The sequence below is a fragment of the Vanellus vanellus genome (assembly GCF_965231255.1).
Source record: "Vanellus vanellus genome assembly, chromosome: 5".
Lineage (NCBI taxonomy): Eukaryota > Metazoa > Chordata > Aves > Charadriiformes > Charadriidae > Vanellus > Vanellus vanellus.
Window position 1 is genome coordinate 64,319,206 of NC_138910.1, and position 14,919 is coordinate 64,334,124.

Genomic DNA, 14,919 nt, shown 5'->3' on the forward strand with positions numbered 1-14,919 from the left:
CAGCTACCTGAGTTTGTTTCATTAAGTTTAAGCAATTAACAGTAATGTGATATTTTATCATTCACCGCGAGCCTGAGGGTTGCCGACCCACAAAAGCCATGCCGCCTCACCCTGCCATCAATAAAACAGCACTGCTCTCCAAGCACGCGGCTTGGCAAGATGATGAACTGACCTAGCAGCTCAGCACCTCCAAAGTGACTTGTCCCACCTTCTCCTTGCCCAGACCCTGGATGCAGAGTCCTGTCCCCTTGCTACTCCCACCCTAGTGTCCATCCCATCCTTTGGAGAGCCGATCCAGCAGAAAATTAGTTCCTTTTTTTTAACTGGCTTAGTTTTCTGCTGGCTTAGAAAGTTGATTTGTCCTGTGAAGGGATCAGACCAGCACCAGACCAGTAAAGGTACAAGAGAAGCAGCTGGAACCCTTTGGCAGGAATAGGGAGCATGGGAGGAGAAGGAGGTAACTGCCCCTTTTTGGTGGCAGCGAGCTGTTAGATTGACTAAGCTGTCTCAGCAGACCAAACCTTTGGAGAAGATACAGTTATTAGCGCGAAAGTGCTTAGACCGGTATAGTTTATTCCTATCTAGAAGGTGAATAAAGATATACCAGCACAAGGCACTTTATACTCATGTAACTGTGTCCACATGAGGGGTTGCACTGGTATACGTATAATCAGTAACAAACAAAAACCCCACATCCCCTAAGTGATGTATTTACAAAAATGGCATAGAACGAGTCTCCGACCTTCAGTTATGAGGTGTGCATAACTTCCATTCAGAAAACAGACCACAAACTACACATGAAAAACAACATTAGACACAAAATAAATTACGGATTTAAAATGCTACATCTAGGAATATAAAGATTTTTTAAAAAAACTTTAAATGTAATCCCGTATTTCAAATCTACGTAAAAGAACTATACAGCTCCACCAATTACATGGACATTTTAAACAGTTTACATTCATCAGGGACAACAGCACTTTGGTTGACATAATTAGGTTAAAATGAGCAATGAAACATTTCTCGCCCTCACATTACATCAAAGTGAAATACATTTAGAATATATATACTGCCAAGTTGTTTCAATAAGTGCATTCCATACACAAGTAAGAGTAGCTCTCACAACAGCTACACCAGTCATAGGTCTTTAATAGAACTAAAAACTCTTTAAAAAAGCTTGCTTCGATTCCTTCATGGCTGACCCACTTTTGATTAATCACATGGATCTTCTCCAGAACATAGCCAAGCGCAAAAAATAAGTCTGACTTGGTACTGTGGCAAGCCCACATACCAGATTGCATAGCATGCCCTGGATTCACGAGGAAATTCTCATTTTAGTTTGTCTCCCCACCTTTATAAGTCAGACTCTTAAAACAACAGTATGCTTTTGTCCCAAGATCAAGAACTCAGATGAACTGTAGCTCAAGACACGCAATGGCAGTTAGAAAACATTTAAAAGCAACCAACCTGACAACCACCAGACAATCATTTTACATAACTTTAAACAATTAGCAACTCAACCTCTGCAATTTATAAACAGCATTGCCTCCTAGAGAAAGAAGCACTTACTCCTAGATATCCTTGCAAAGCATTTATTCACTGCCTGGATCTGATCGAAACATGTTGTTGGACAGGATAAAGAGATCTCCTCCCAGCAAAATACTCTACTATCATATGGTTATTTTTGATTAGCTTAAATTAGCTTGTGAGCAGCACGTGAGTTATCATATACCTGCCAAACTTGCCCAAAAGAAAGCAAATGGCTGGATTAAATAAACTGAACATGGCTTCAGAGGATAAAGTTCCCAACCTGATACATAACTACTACAGATTATTACATTGTTTTAAAAAGCAGACTTCCAACTGTATGATTTCCAATTTAATTACTAGCTGGGAGATGAAAACACAGCCTTCATCACTGTCCTCTGGCAGGTTGAGACTTTCGAGAAGTTAATGTATTCATTTAATCTCTTTTTTGCAAATCTGCAACTGTTCCTATGCTGAGCTTGGTCATAGGCTACCCAAGCTCAATTAAGGAGAGGATTAGATGCTATTTCCTTGTCAGAAGCTTTACAAACTAAACAGGATTGCACTTTTTCTGGATCCCGTTCCTGCAAGGTGCCGGGAATCCCAGTAGGGAAGCGAACTGAGGGGGGCAGAGGACACTTGCTGCCTTGCAGGATGGGGTGTTTAGTGGAGGATGGGTAGGGGACTTTTCAAGATAGTGTTTCATCTCACTGGGTTGACATTTCCAACACAGTGAGTTCACTGCACCCCTTCCTTTCAAGTTAGCAGGAAATGGGCAGCCGCATCCCTTCGCGCTGTTTGGAAACTCTTCAACGTGAGTCACTTTGGTCCTGACTCCTCTGTGACCTTACTCTTCCTGCATCAGAGAGGAAATCGCAGTCGGTGCCTCCTGCTCGGTGTGCTGTGTGAACGGAGAGCTAGACTAAACTTGCCAAAAGGCCCTGAAGGAGCTCTGCATGCTCCCTCAGACCCATTAAAATACATAAAGAACCTTTTCTACTTGCTTTGACCATCTGAGAAAACCACGTCATAAATAAAAAAGGATGGTCAACCCAGATTTGACCTTGTTAGATGTTGAAGACCACCTACTGCCACTGAAGAAAAGAAGAAACAGGGCATTCAACACCTGCAGCACCACCTGTTGAAGACCACGTTGTAAGGGATTAACAATAACCAGGAAGACACTATAATCATCTATTACAAATTATGAAACCCAAAGCATACATCTTAAACACAGTTCCCCTGTTGGGATTAGGCAAAGGAAAAAAAAAAAAAATCAGCAGATAAAACCATTTACTTTTATCAGTAAAAATTAAGTTACAGATACCCTTGCTCCCAGGGCAAAACAAACTTAAAAAATATCTTAAACCGGTGAAAAAATACAAGAAAATTTTATTTAAAAATATATGTACTCCTTACTCCAAATGTGTTTGTACAGAAAGGATTTGTTTGAAAAAGAAAAAAGTAATGACAAACTAAATGCATATTTGGAGTATGCACTTTCTACAGCGTATTTGGTAGAAGAGTTATTCCTGTAAAACTGAGCGAGAGGAAGTTAGTTATTCAGCTTTCATTTGTTCCCTGACATCAGAAGGCAACGTTTCAAACAAGGTGTCCTCTACAGTGAAACCAGTTCGCTTCAGAGCTCTACATTCACCGAGCTCAGGTGGGAGGATTTCAAAGTGATTGCCTTTAATATCCAAGTAGGAGAGGAATACCAAATTACCAATTTTAGGTGAAAGGACTGACAAGTTATTTTTCCCAATTTTCAGAGTCTTAAGTTTTTTGCAAAAGTATAGTTCATCTGGCACGCTCTCCACTTTGTTGCAAGTAATGGAAAAGTATTGTAAACTCTGCAGAACTCCTATTTCAGGTGGGATAAAGCGAATGTCATTGTAAGACAAATCCAAGTATCTGATTTTGTTGCATAGGAATAGGTGGGATGGAAGAACCTCTATTTTGTTATGGCTAAAGGAAAGCCGCTCGAGACTGGTGAGTTTCTTTATGTGCTCTGGGATGTATGTTATACTGTTATACCACAGCTTTAGGATTGTCAGTTTTCGCAGATGTTGAAAACTTACTATTTCTTCAATGGATTTGAGGTTGTTTTCTTTTAGATCCAATTCCTGAAGACTGAGAAGGCTGAAGACTGCATGAGGAATGCGCTCTAAATCACAATGAACCAATTCCAGCTGTGTCAGGTTGACCATCTTCTTCAGGTTGTTGAGCATCACTAACTTAGTGCCATCGTTATGGATGCACAATTTTTGCAGGTGACTTGAAACATCGACTGCAGATTGTGGGATTTTGGACAAATTACTTTTTATGTAAAGAACTTTAAGGCTTTTAAGTTCCCGAAAAGACTCCAGTGTAATGTTTTTGGAAATGTCGTGACCTAGGGAGCCAATTAAATAGAGCTCTTCCAAATTTCTGAGGCCATACATCCAGTGTGGAAGTTCTCTGATGTCATCAAACTTGACACTCAAGATCTTGAGATTCTCCTTCAGAAACGCCAAGGCAGCGCTGTGGATCTTCACAGAGCACTGGTGCAACGAGAGCTCCTGGAGATTGTCCAACTGTGCAATGGTTGCTGGTATCATTACGTTATTAATTATTTCAAGCTTTAAAGACTGCAGCTCAGTAATTTCAAAAACTGTGTCTGGTAGTCCAGACAGCATGAAAAGCTGTAGCTCCAAATGGCTATGGGAGTTTGTCTGTAGCCTCTGTCGCAGTTTATCTGCAGTCCACTCATTGTTTAGGTTCAGCTGTTTCAGCTTGTTTTCACTGACTTCGGACAGGAAGACAGCAAACCGCTTGGAATACAGAGGGTCATACTGATCGATCATATGCAGCATAAAAGCAAAGTCATTCTTGACATCTGGGATATCATCAATTCCCGTCTCTTGCCGAACGTATTCAAAAGAATATTCTTTCAGTGAACGATAGAACAACCAGTATAGTGTGTAAAGGCATGTGAGGCCGTAGATGCTTACAAAGCACAGGTAGCAGTAGGAAAGTTTAGAGAACAGATGTGCCATTGTGTGATTACAGCAAAAATTCTTATATCCTGTCATGTCTTCTATATCAACATTACAGACTACTGTAAAATTAACTTCTGAGACAAGTGCTGTGTTGTAAGCAATAATAATAAGGAATTTAATTACCTTAAGTACTGTCTGGCGAACGTACATGACATAGAGTATATCACCCTCCTCAACATGCAGCCTGAATTTCTTCACCTTTTCAAACAGTGCTTTGGCCTGTTCACCTTCTTTCTTATCTAATGCCCCAGGTGTTCCCTTATCCACAACTAACTTCTCAGGGATTGATTTTAAAGATTGTGTTTTGACCAAAGTGCCTTCAGTGCTTGGCTGGATAGTATTAGACTTGTTTACGTTGTTCTTCCTGTTATCTTTTTCTTCAGAGTCTTCCCCTGACACTTCAGATAAGGCTCTTGTTGTCCAGGGAGAATCAAAACATTTCCCGAGTATTGAAATGAAGTGTTCAATTTTGGAGCTCGACCCGGGGAATTTGAACCAGAAGTTACTACACAGCATGAAGACCAGTGTGTGTATAAGGACAAGGTAAGGGAAGTACTTGGCATACCAGTGCAGGGCACGTTCATAGCACACCTGATTTATAAAGCTGTATTGCTGAAGGTCCAAGTCAGTCTTCAGTCCTTTCATTTCGACTGTAGCTGGAGGGGTGGATGGCTTGGGTGGAGGAATGGGGGTTGTGTCTGGGACTGTGTTAAACACATTTGAACTATTAGATTGGTTCTGGCAAGGCTGAATGCGCTTCGGAAGGCATATTATCTTGTCTTGCATGACCTGAAACACACAAAAAGATATCTTTTAAACTGATGTACAAACAATGGTGGCAGTACCAATGGGTAGCTGTCCTTGGAGTTCCTCCAGGCATTCCTCCCCACAGCCTGGCACTTGGCCCCACTGGCTGTGCTATTATTATTGCTATTCCCAACAAGACATTTGTTCTATATGCCAAGAACTGGGTCACCCCTTTTCATCTATGGTTAGATTTCCACAATATGAATAAGAGGCCATTGAGATAATCCAGAAAAAGGAAAGGTGTGGGTAATGCTTCCAGAAAAGACCACGGATCTCCTGCATTGCTCTTCCCAGAAACAGACTGTTCTTACCAGGTGTATCCTGGCTACACACTCCTCAGAGATAGCTTAGGCTTGAAAGCAGCGTAACTGCATTCATGTGGCTTTACGCTCACACTGTGATGTCTTATCACACCGAAAATGGCTGACAAAGCGCTAACGTGGGCATATCTACGCTGGGACATTATTAATCTTCAGTCTTAATAAAGACAGATGGGGGTAATGGAGAATTGACAGCATTTGTGCGCGTGTGTGCATGGACATCATTTTTATTCGGTTTCTCATCCATACACATACCACACACCGGTGGGGAAAAAAAGTAACTCTGTCCTTCTGTCCTTTATTCTGCCAAAAAAAAAAGCAACTTTCTTAACTTGCACTGGACATCCATGTTGGCAAACTGAGGTCAGAGCACCTTTAGGGACCAATCACCTTTGGTTTAACTTGGGACAACAGTTTGAGTTCAGTGAAAGGCTCCCTACAGGTCTGAATTTAAAATGCCAATCCTCGTGATAAACCAAGGAGCTCTGTTATTTGCCCTGAATAACTAACTGGGATTAGCCCAAACTAAGAATGTGTGTGTAGTGCAAATGTATCCTTTGACATGATGGTTGTTGAAAGCACTAAATATAGGGTAGGCAACAAGAGCTACCAAAATCACATCCTCCTTGATGATCCACCCTGGTGCAGGGAGATGCTGAGATGAGACCACACGTGTTTTGAATAACATCAATGCTGTAACTCTTGACACATCAAAACCTCCTGCAGTTAATCTTTGTCTGCAAATGCTATTCTGATATACACCATTACTTACACGCTGGTAATAAGTTGGAATAAAAAAAATCACCTGTCATTTGCAGTGTTTCCATACATTATTTTCCAGTGCGCTTCATCCAATCGTGCAGGTAAACTTAAAAATAACGGATGTTCTACTTTGTGTGCTTAAGCAAACACTTAGCTACCAATGCAAAATTAAGCCCTACATACAAAGATTTTTAAATGTGGACATCATATCTTTTCAACTGAAAATACTTGAAAATGGAGAATACAGGCAAAACTACAGTTGATTTCGCGTGAAACTTGAGATATACCATGTGAGAATCTTGGGCCATGTAAGTAAGCAAATTCCCCTGAAGTAAGAGCTCTGTCAATGTGTCTCTTTAGCTCAATTTCTAGGTCATGCCAAGAAACGCAAGATCCATGTTTGAACTAGCACTATAACTTTCTATTTTTGTGGAGTCCATCCCAAACAGTACTTTCCATTTCTTTTCAGCTTTTGGCTCTTTAGCAAAATGTAACTAACAGTGATTGACAGTAATGTCAATTGTTTATGTGTAAGCATCCTCAGAGATGCTTTGGAATGGAAGAAGCGTAGTATTAGTTGTGGGTGGCGTTGATAAAATAATCACATTCATTTCAAATCTCTTTGGAAGCATAGAGACAAAAAGAATATTAATATTTGCTAAATAAAGAAAAACAGAAATTACAAAATTACATTTTTCAAACTTCTAAGCAGAAAAATGGTAACAAGGACTTCAGTCAATCATCTGTTTTGTTATGTCAAATTGTGGCAAAAACAGGCACCCAGGCACAAGCCAAACCAACAGCTCTTATTTTAGCTGGCATGGCTCCATCAACTCTAGCACAACTCTGCTGATTCACAGCTGCTAAGAAGTCTGGTCTTTGTTATTTGATGTTGCTACCTAAACAGCTTTAATCCTGGAACCAGCGAATTTTCGCATTGTTCATGGTGAACCCAAGAGATAAAACGAGATGGGACACCATCTTTCCAAGGGTCTTCCTTATTTGTGGTGTTCTTTCAGCACCCCTGAGAGCACCCTCCTCACCTCTGTCCCGTTTCATTTACCTGTAATGTGCACCCAAATACACCGATCATCAGCATGGCGACGGAGAGATAGTCCGTGAACACATCCCACCAGGGCTTCAGCACCCTGAACGCCGGCTGCTGCTCCGAGAACTGGCGAAACTCGGTCACGGGAATCATTGTCCTGCAAAAGAGTAAGGCCAGCGCTCAGCCTCCTGCAGCCTGTACCCCTCAGTCTGTGCAAGAAAGTGCCTCTGTGAGGTATGAAAAAAATCTGATCTGGAAATGAGAAGCCCATCATGGGGCGTAAAAGTTCCCAGCTACCACCCAAGCCACCCAAGTCCCTCTGACACCCCGCCTCAGAAGAGGGATGCTTGTGCTGTCCCCCTGCAGCTCCTGTGAGGAAGGGAGAGCAAGAATGGGGTCCCATCCATGCAGATGGGCTAATGCTCTCTCTGCGTTAACCCACCGTATCTGATGGGTCAACAAGGCCTTCCTAATCCCTGAAAACAAGCCCATTCTGTAGATACTTGAGACATTCAGCTTTATACACATTAGCCTTGATCTCAAAGGTCTGGTTAAAATGCCTGTCTTGCGCTCAAGTTTCACAGGCCCTTTTAGCTATCATGTTTTCATTCACTTCCATTTTATTCATAGTTGTTTCAAGGATGCTTTGGAATATTTGTGTGCATACTCACTGCAGTTTTACATCTACTATGTCTTGAGTGCAGGTTGCTAAAGTGCTTTAGCTAACCAAAGCTACAAGCAGATCAAGGGCTTTATCTTCACCTCAGATGTCGAGGCTTACATCATCACCTCCTCTGAAAAATCAGCTAACACATGAGCATGTACAGGCAGAGCAACTGATTTTAAATCCAGCAGCATATTGTGTAACTGAATCCCCGAGATCAAACCAGTACTGAAACTCCTCAGTAAGTTACGATGGAAAGATAAATTTGCACCGCAATGGAACAAAAATACTCCCAAGAGAAATTTACAAAATATGCCCTTTAACTAATATTGTAAATGCTCACCACAATCACTTCAGATCACAGGCATATTCAAAGAGTCTATAATACTGATTCAGCTGAGCACTGGGACCCATTAGTGTGGGTTTGGTGCCATCCAGCTGTGCACAGGCTTAGTGATAAGCGCACACTTACTGATATACTGCCCAGGGACTTAAGGGATTCAGCTTGTTCAGAGCTGGTGATCTGGCAGAGAAGGATTCAGGCACTAACGGCTGCAATTCATCACAAGCATACAGCCATCCCAAGAATTTGCAACTGACTCCCACTACACTGGCCATACTCAAGTGGAAAGATGCTCAGTTTGACACCTTCTCAAGGACTGCTGTGCCTCTGCTTGCTCAGCCGATCCTCAGGAGGTACCGTGGTCCCCAAAAGCACAAGGTGATGTCTGTAAATGAGCTTGGGTTAGTAGCTGGGCTGGGGCTTTGCAGCTTTCTGAGCAGGTAGCATAAAAACTTCTTAACTCCCTGCTTCCCCCTCCTCTTGCAACCCTTCTGTGTTGCTTTAAGCACTGCTTGGCCAGGCAGAAGAATCTCTCTCTCAGCCTCTTGTCCTTCTAAACGCTGTCCCTAAGATGAAATCACACACATTTCTCGCACAGCTGGTGATCCCCAAGAGGAAGGCAAGCTGTCCTCTGCAGCACTTGCAAATTAATAGACCATCAGTGAAAACGATGGCAGTGCAAGTCTGACTTCACACAGCCAGGTCAGAGGCTTGGCAGTGACCATGCCAACAGGCTTGAATTGCTGCAGTGGTGGCGAAGGAATGCAGCATTTGTTATTAAATTACACACAGCCAGGAGCCGCACTTCTGATTTTTGTGTGCCTGTCTTGCAAATGCTCAGCAGACACATCAGGGAAGATATACCTCTACAGCAGAGAACAGCTCAGGTAGCTCCTGGGACAAACCTTTTATTGCCTTTCACTTTTCTTTTAGAAATATTGGTGGGAAAAATGGGTTTCATAAATTAGAGGTGCCCTGTGCAGCTTTAAGTACATGCCCAGCGCTCCTTCAGCTGAGCCTGGGGAGAGGAAACCCTCCGCTGGCAGCTCCCGGCAGCATCTGAGCTGAAGAACATCATGCGCTGATCTCTCTTCCATACCCGCACGCATTTCACTGCCATTGGTAAGGAATTACCCTCTTCTTTTTTATTTCTACATAAAATGTAGGTGACTGGCAATAGCTGCTGGTAAGCTTTAAAAAATAATTTTTCTGTCAAGCATTGAAAAACTTAGAGAATTCTTAAATATACACTTAAACACACTTAAATATAAAAAAATCTTAATATACACTAAATACAAATGTTAGCTAATCAGTTGCCAAGCAACAGACCTGCTCGAAGCTTTGTAACACATATACCACTGCCGGTTCAGGTTTTGAGACCAGTTAGCTGACTGGAATGCCATCGGTACACCCAAAAATACAGATCTACAGATTACTTTAAAATCCCGAGGGTTTGACATTTTCTTCCCATCCCCCCCTCAATAATGGTTTATGGGTTCTTTCTCATCTTCTGATGCCACAGCCTCTAGGGGTCCTATTTGTAAGGTTTTTCCAAAAGTATAGACAATTCAAGTGTCAGTTAAGACACGATCGTGTTTCCTGCAGTGGAGCCTCTTGAGAAAACACGAGTGCTCGCATGCATCAAAACATGTGGAGACAACAGTTCTCCCTGGTTAGATGTCTAAGCCAACTCCGCGGATCTGAGCCATGGCGTTAAGACAGTCAGCAGCACCGAAACAGGGGCAGCGCCTGACAGCAGATGGGACTAGAAACTATCTTGCAAATTACTGTGCAGGGACAGCTTTCAAGACCAGAAATTAATTTGTCTGTTGCATTTGATAGGTTTCACTCCATATTTTTAGGGGCCTTTGCTGTATTATATATTTGCTTTTTTTCTTCTAAGTGATGTGTGGGGAATTTAGATGAACGCAGATAGTTTCTGGCACCACAAATACATGCTGCTCTGAACCCTTGTTCCCTTTAGAGGCTGCTGTTTGCATAGCGTGACTCCTCATTAGTAGAGCGCACACATTGTAACCCTGGTTAATGGGCCAAGCAGAGGGAGACTTGCATGCAGAAAGCCTCTCTGAGCCGTGCTGGAAGGGTGGAAGGTTTGTAGTCCAACACCAGACATCAAAATTTGTCTGCTGCCTATGTTTTCTTTGTTGTTAAAAAAGAAAACAAGTGTTACTGAATGATGGCAATGGTACTGCACGTAGCAATGGTAAATACACTAACAATGTCTAATGACAGACAGTATTTTTTAACTTCGGGAAAAAAGACATTCACAAAAAGCTTTAAACGGAGACTGAACATGAAGAAATGGGATAATTGTTTTCCAACATTCTCTGGAGAAACCCTATTGCTTCTCCCCTTGTTGCACTAGGGAGTAACGAGAAAATGCTGGAAAGAAGTGCAGAGAAACCTAGGCTTACCAGCGCTGCTGGTATCTGCACGTAAAACAGAATGACACAAAATCGCTTTGTATTTGTCTCTCTCTCCCCTCTAGCTTCCTTTCTGTTCTGGCCTGTCCAGTGACCGAAAGAACATCTATGACAAGTGGCTCTGAGGCCTCAGAAAAGCCACAGCACGTCCATGTGGCTCAGAGCAATCCTGAAAACCCACTCCGGGCTGTGGCTGGAGTCCGGCTCTTCCCCACTGCTACGCCAGAAGCCACACCATTGCCAGATTCATTTATAAACACGTAGAAACCAGGTCTGTACAAAAGAAAGTGATTCAGTCAATCATGAATTTAAACAAATCAAACCAGGGATGCTAAAAAGTCACACTGCAGCCCAAATCACAGCAATCTCTGGGACAGCATACCATCTACTGTAGATTCTAATCTCTTCTTTGTAACAAGGAGATAGAAGAAAAAGAGTTCAACATTTCAGCTGGTGAAAACTGAGACAGTGTTACTAATTTCAGTTCACTCACTTTCAAAATGTTATTTAATGGCACAATACCTCATAGCTGAAATGTGGAGCCTGACTTACGTCAAATACTATTCTAACCTACTTTAGGAAATATTGAATTCTGTAATTTTTTTCAGTTAAAATCAGAACTTGTTCTCTTTTTTCTCTCTTGCATTTCTAATAATCCTCAGTCTCTAGAGAAAAGAAAACCATACATGAGATAAATCATTTGGTATACAGCTACCAGAAGGAAATAAAAAAGGAACTTAGATTAAAAAATGTTGTACTGGCTGTTAAGCAGTGCTGCAGAAAAGAGCTGAGGGTTTGTCAGATTAAATAAAAAATAACAAAAAAACCTTGAACAAAAAAAAAAATTAGGGGACAGGAATTAGTAGGGTTTTTTTATTATTATTATTAAATTTCTAGAAATAGAAAATAGATGAGTGAAAATGAATCCGTGATAATAAGATGAAATACTGGAATCCAGGTACAAGGAAGGTGTGATATTTACTTCAGCAGAAAAACTAACTACAGGAAACAGCTAATGCATGGGAGATTAGGAGTGAGACACAATGACTTAATGTGACCTAGCATTGCTAAGGAGAATAAACAGATCTAAGTGAGAGATAAAAGTATTGGAAACAAATTAGACTTAATAAATCAAGAGATTAAATCAAAGAATGATCGTGAAATGGCCGCACCGTGGAGCAAACCAGCTTCTCAGCAATTGGCCTTTATCAGAGGGAATAAAGGAAAGCGGTGGGGACAGTTCGGAAGTAATGACGGCTCCTCTCAGTGCAGCTAAAGAGAAAAATGACTATGTTTTACAAATCGGGCCATCCGCGTGACGTGCACTGCAGAATATAACGGAAATGAATTAATGAACTTCCTGCCCACTGGCAGCTCAGAGGACGCTCGGGTGGGCTGCCCGGGGGGTTTCTGGGCAGGGACCACCTTTGCAGCAATGGTGTCCCCGGGACAGAGAGGCACAGCCAGCCAGCATCCAAACCTCTGTCACCAGCGCTGTGTCGTCAGGGCCTCTGCGTGAACGGGCACAGAGATGCTGACAAGCAGTTTCCAGCTGTAGCTGTGGCTCTACAGCCACAGCATCCCACGCACCAGCCCTCCCCAGCCACCGCACAGCGTGCCCAGGCTGGCACCGCTCGCTGCCGGGGCTCTCTCTGGCAGTGCTGGCTGTACAGCGTGGCCAGCAAAGCCCCGAGGACAAGCCCAGGCCTCAGCTTAATGCTTCACAAGTAGGCGCTGTGAGCTGCTTCCCACGGCTCCATGTCCATGGGATTTCTGTGACCTGCCTTGCAGCAGTGCATGAGGGACCCCCGTCAAAGACATGGGCCCACCATGCCAGGTGGGCAAATGCCGGGAGACATAAAAGTTTATACACCCGACCTGTCTGAGATGCGTAAGCTCAAGCTGTATTCATCTTCCAACTTGAGAGACGCTTTACAGAGAAAAAACACGTTAAGCCTCAGAGAAGTGCCCCTCTGGTCCAACCCCGAACAGAACCGCTTTTGGCTTCTAGAAGCTGCCAGGCCCCATGCTCCAGCTATTGCTAGGTGACAGCTGCTATTTTTAAGCAGATTTTCACAGAGTAACTCCATTCGTTTTATGGAGCATAACCACGCGGATTGACACCAGCCCTCAGCAGGCAGAGGGTGCGCTGCTGGAGAGCGCTCTGTCACCGCTCTGCACCGCTGCACCACTCCCCCTCTGCAGCTACCACCACCACCACCACCACCACCCCTGCCATGACAAGATGGCCACGGGGCTGCCCGCACCACCCTGTCAGGAAAGCAGGACTGGTCTGCGCCCTTCCACGGGTGACACTCAATACTACCCGTTGGCAGCAGCCAGCCTGTGCCCCAGCTATGGCCTTCTTGCCCAGCAAAGCCCAAAGGCCCGTCCCTGCGTTTTGCTGACCCTCATGCAACAGAGAAGTGGTGTCACTGCTGCTTTGTCTGCTGTAGGCAGGAGACCAGGGCTTGCCAGGGCTGTGTTTGCCAAGCTACAGGTGTTACTCACCACAAGTCAAGCAAGCCTTCTGCTCTTTTCCAGCAGTGGTTACTCAATCATGGTACCAAGCGTTGAAGCAATCACTGTCATCCATCACTTGTTTTAGGGGAATGATCACAGCCACACACCAGAATCAGGGTCCCCAGATGCCGGACAGTCAATTAACATCCAGAATTGGTTGGTTTGGTAGGGGCAGGGTATGAATAACACACCAGAGGAAAAAAGGAGGAGGAATGTAGCAGGAGGAGAGAGACAACATTGCAGGAGTAGTGACGTTTACGACTGGGAAGCATAAAAGGTTGGTGAGATTTCTCAAGCTGACTGGAAACGACATTTAAATGATTAGCCAGCTGCCACCGAACCACGCTTCCCTGAACTCACATCAACCCTCCTCAGACGTAGGATGAGCACCACCACCTCCTGGAGTGGCGCAGAGTCCAAGCAAGTCCCAGATGCCATGAACACGGCCCCGACTCCCCCCAGGGAAGGAGCCTTCCCCTTGGCGTGAGGGGCCTGGGGCTGGTGGCCACAGGGCCACAAACACAGCCCAGCAGAGTATGCCCGAAGGGTCCAGGCTGAGGTGTCCTCAAGAGACAATTCAGACTGGGACTGCTCGGTCTTTCACATCAGAGACCTACTGGAAGGAGAAAGTGCTGGGTTAGGCAAAACCCTCCCTCCTGGCTGTTTTAAACATACTGCATGTGTTAGGATAAATTATGAAATGCCTTTTGGGAATGGTGCTGCAAGTAGGTCTCCGGGTCGGTTCCCACACATGATTTATTATTGCATATTCATCTTCATTAAAGGAACAGAGCACAGCGCATATTTAACACACAACGAGCCCGTGACTGGGCAGCGGGGACCCAGCAGAGCCCGAGGGCTGCGGGACGCATGTGCAGGGGCTGCACTCCGGTGGGCTTTACTTTACACAGGACACGGCACCGCGTGGCCTGAACACCGTGGCCCGCCGTCCTTGGCTGTAAACATTTGTTACTCAGCATAAATACCATAAAGTCGCTTTTCAGGTGGTTCCATGCAGTCTGGCCTTGGCCGCCTTGGGCCGAAGTTAAGCTAAAGTGCTTCTCAGCACAGGGCCTGAGGCTGCACTGAAAAGCAGAATTTTGCCTTCTTATTTTGCCTGAATGGGAACTACATGCTGAGACAGTTAAATAAGCAGGGATAAGGGAGTTTCACAGCCAGGTTCACGATGATGTATTCTGAACCACCCATTTTAAAATCACCGGTTTATGCAGAGCCCCAGGGCTTAGGGCCACAGTCTCCTCTAGCCAGGGATGGTAGGCACAGCCCGGTGCTAAAACGGTTCGGTACTAGCATCATCAGTCATAGTTTCTGTTGATTATAATTTTACCAAATGTGTATTTGTGGGTGGGGTGGGGCCCCTGAAATGACCATAAGGGAAAATACTGCCTATTTTAAAACAAAATTTAAATAAAGATCTAG

The 14,919-nt window shown here is 43.9% G+C and overlaps 1 protein-coding gene across 1 annotated transcript; it reads right to left on the bottom strand.

The window, feature by feature from the left end:
• Window positions 1-2,901: 2,901 nt before the first annotated feature.
• LRRC8C (leucine rich repeat containing 8 VRAC subunit C) lies at window positions 2,902-5,418 on the bottom strand. Its single transcript, XM_082483776.1, has one exon. It carries the CDS (start codon window positions 5,352-5,354, stop codon window positions 3,087-3,089), a length of 2,268 nt encoding a protein of 755 aa, XP_082339902.1. The 5' UTR covers window positions 5,355-5,418; the 3' UTR covers window positions 2,902-3,086.
• Window positions 5,419-14,919: the final 9,501 nt, after the last annotated feature.

Coding starts and splice junctions, on each gene's coding strand:
- LRRC8C (XM_082483776.1), bottom strand. CDS start 5,354: ATGCAAGACAAGATAATATGCCTTCCGAAGCGCATTCAGCCTTGCCAG.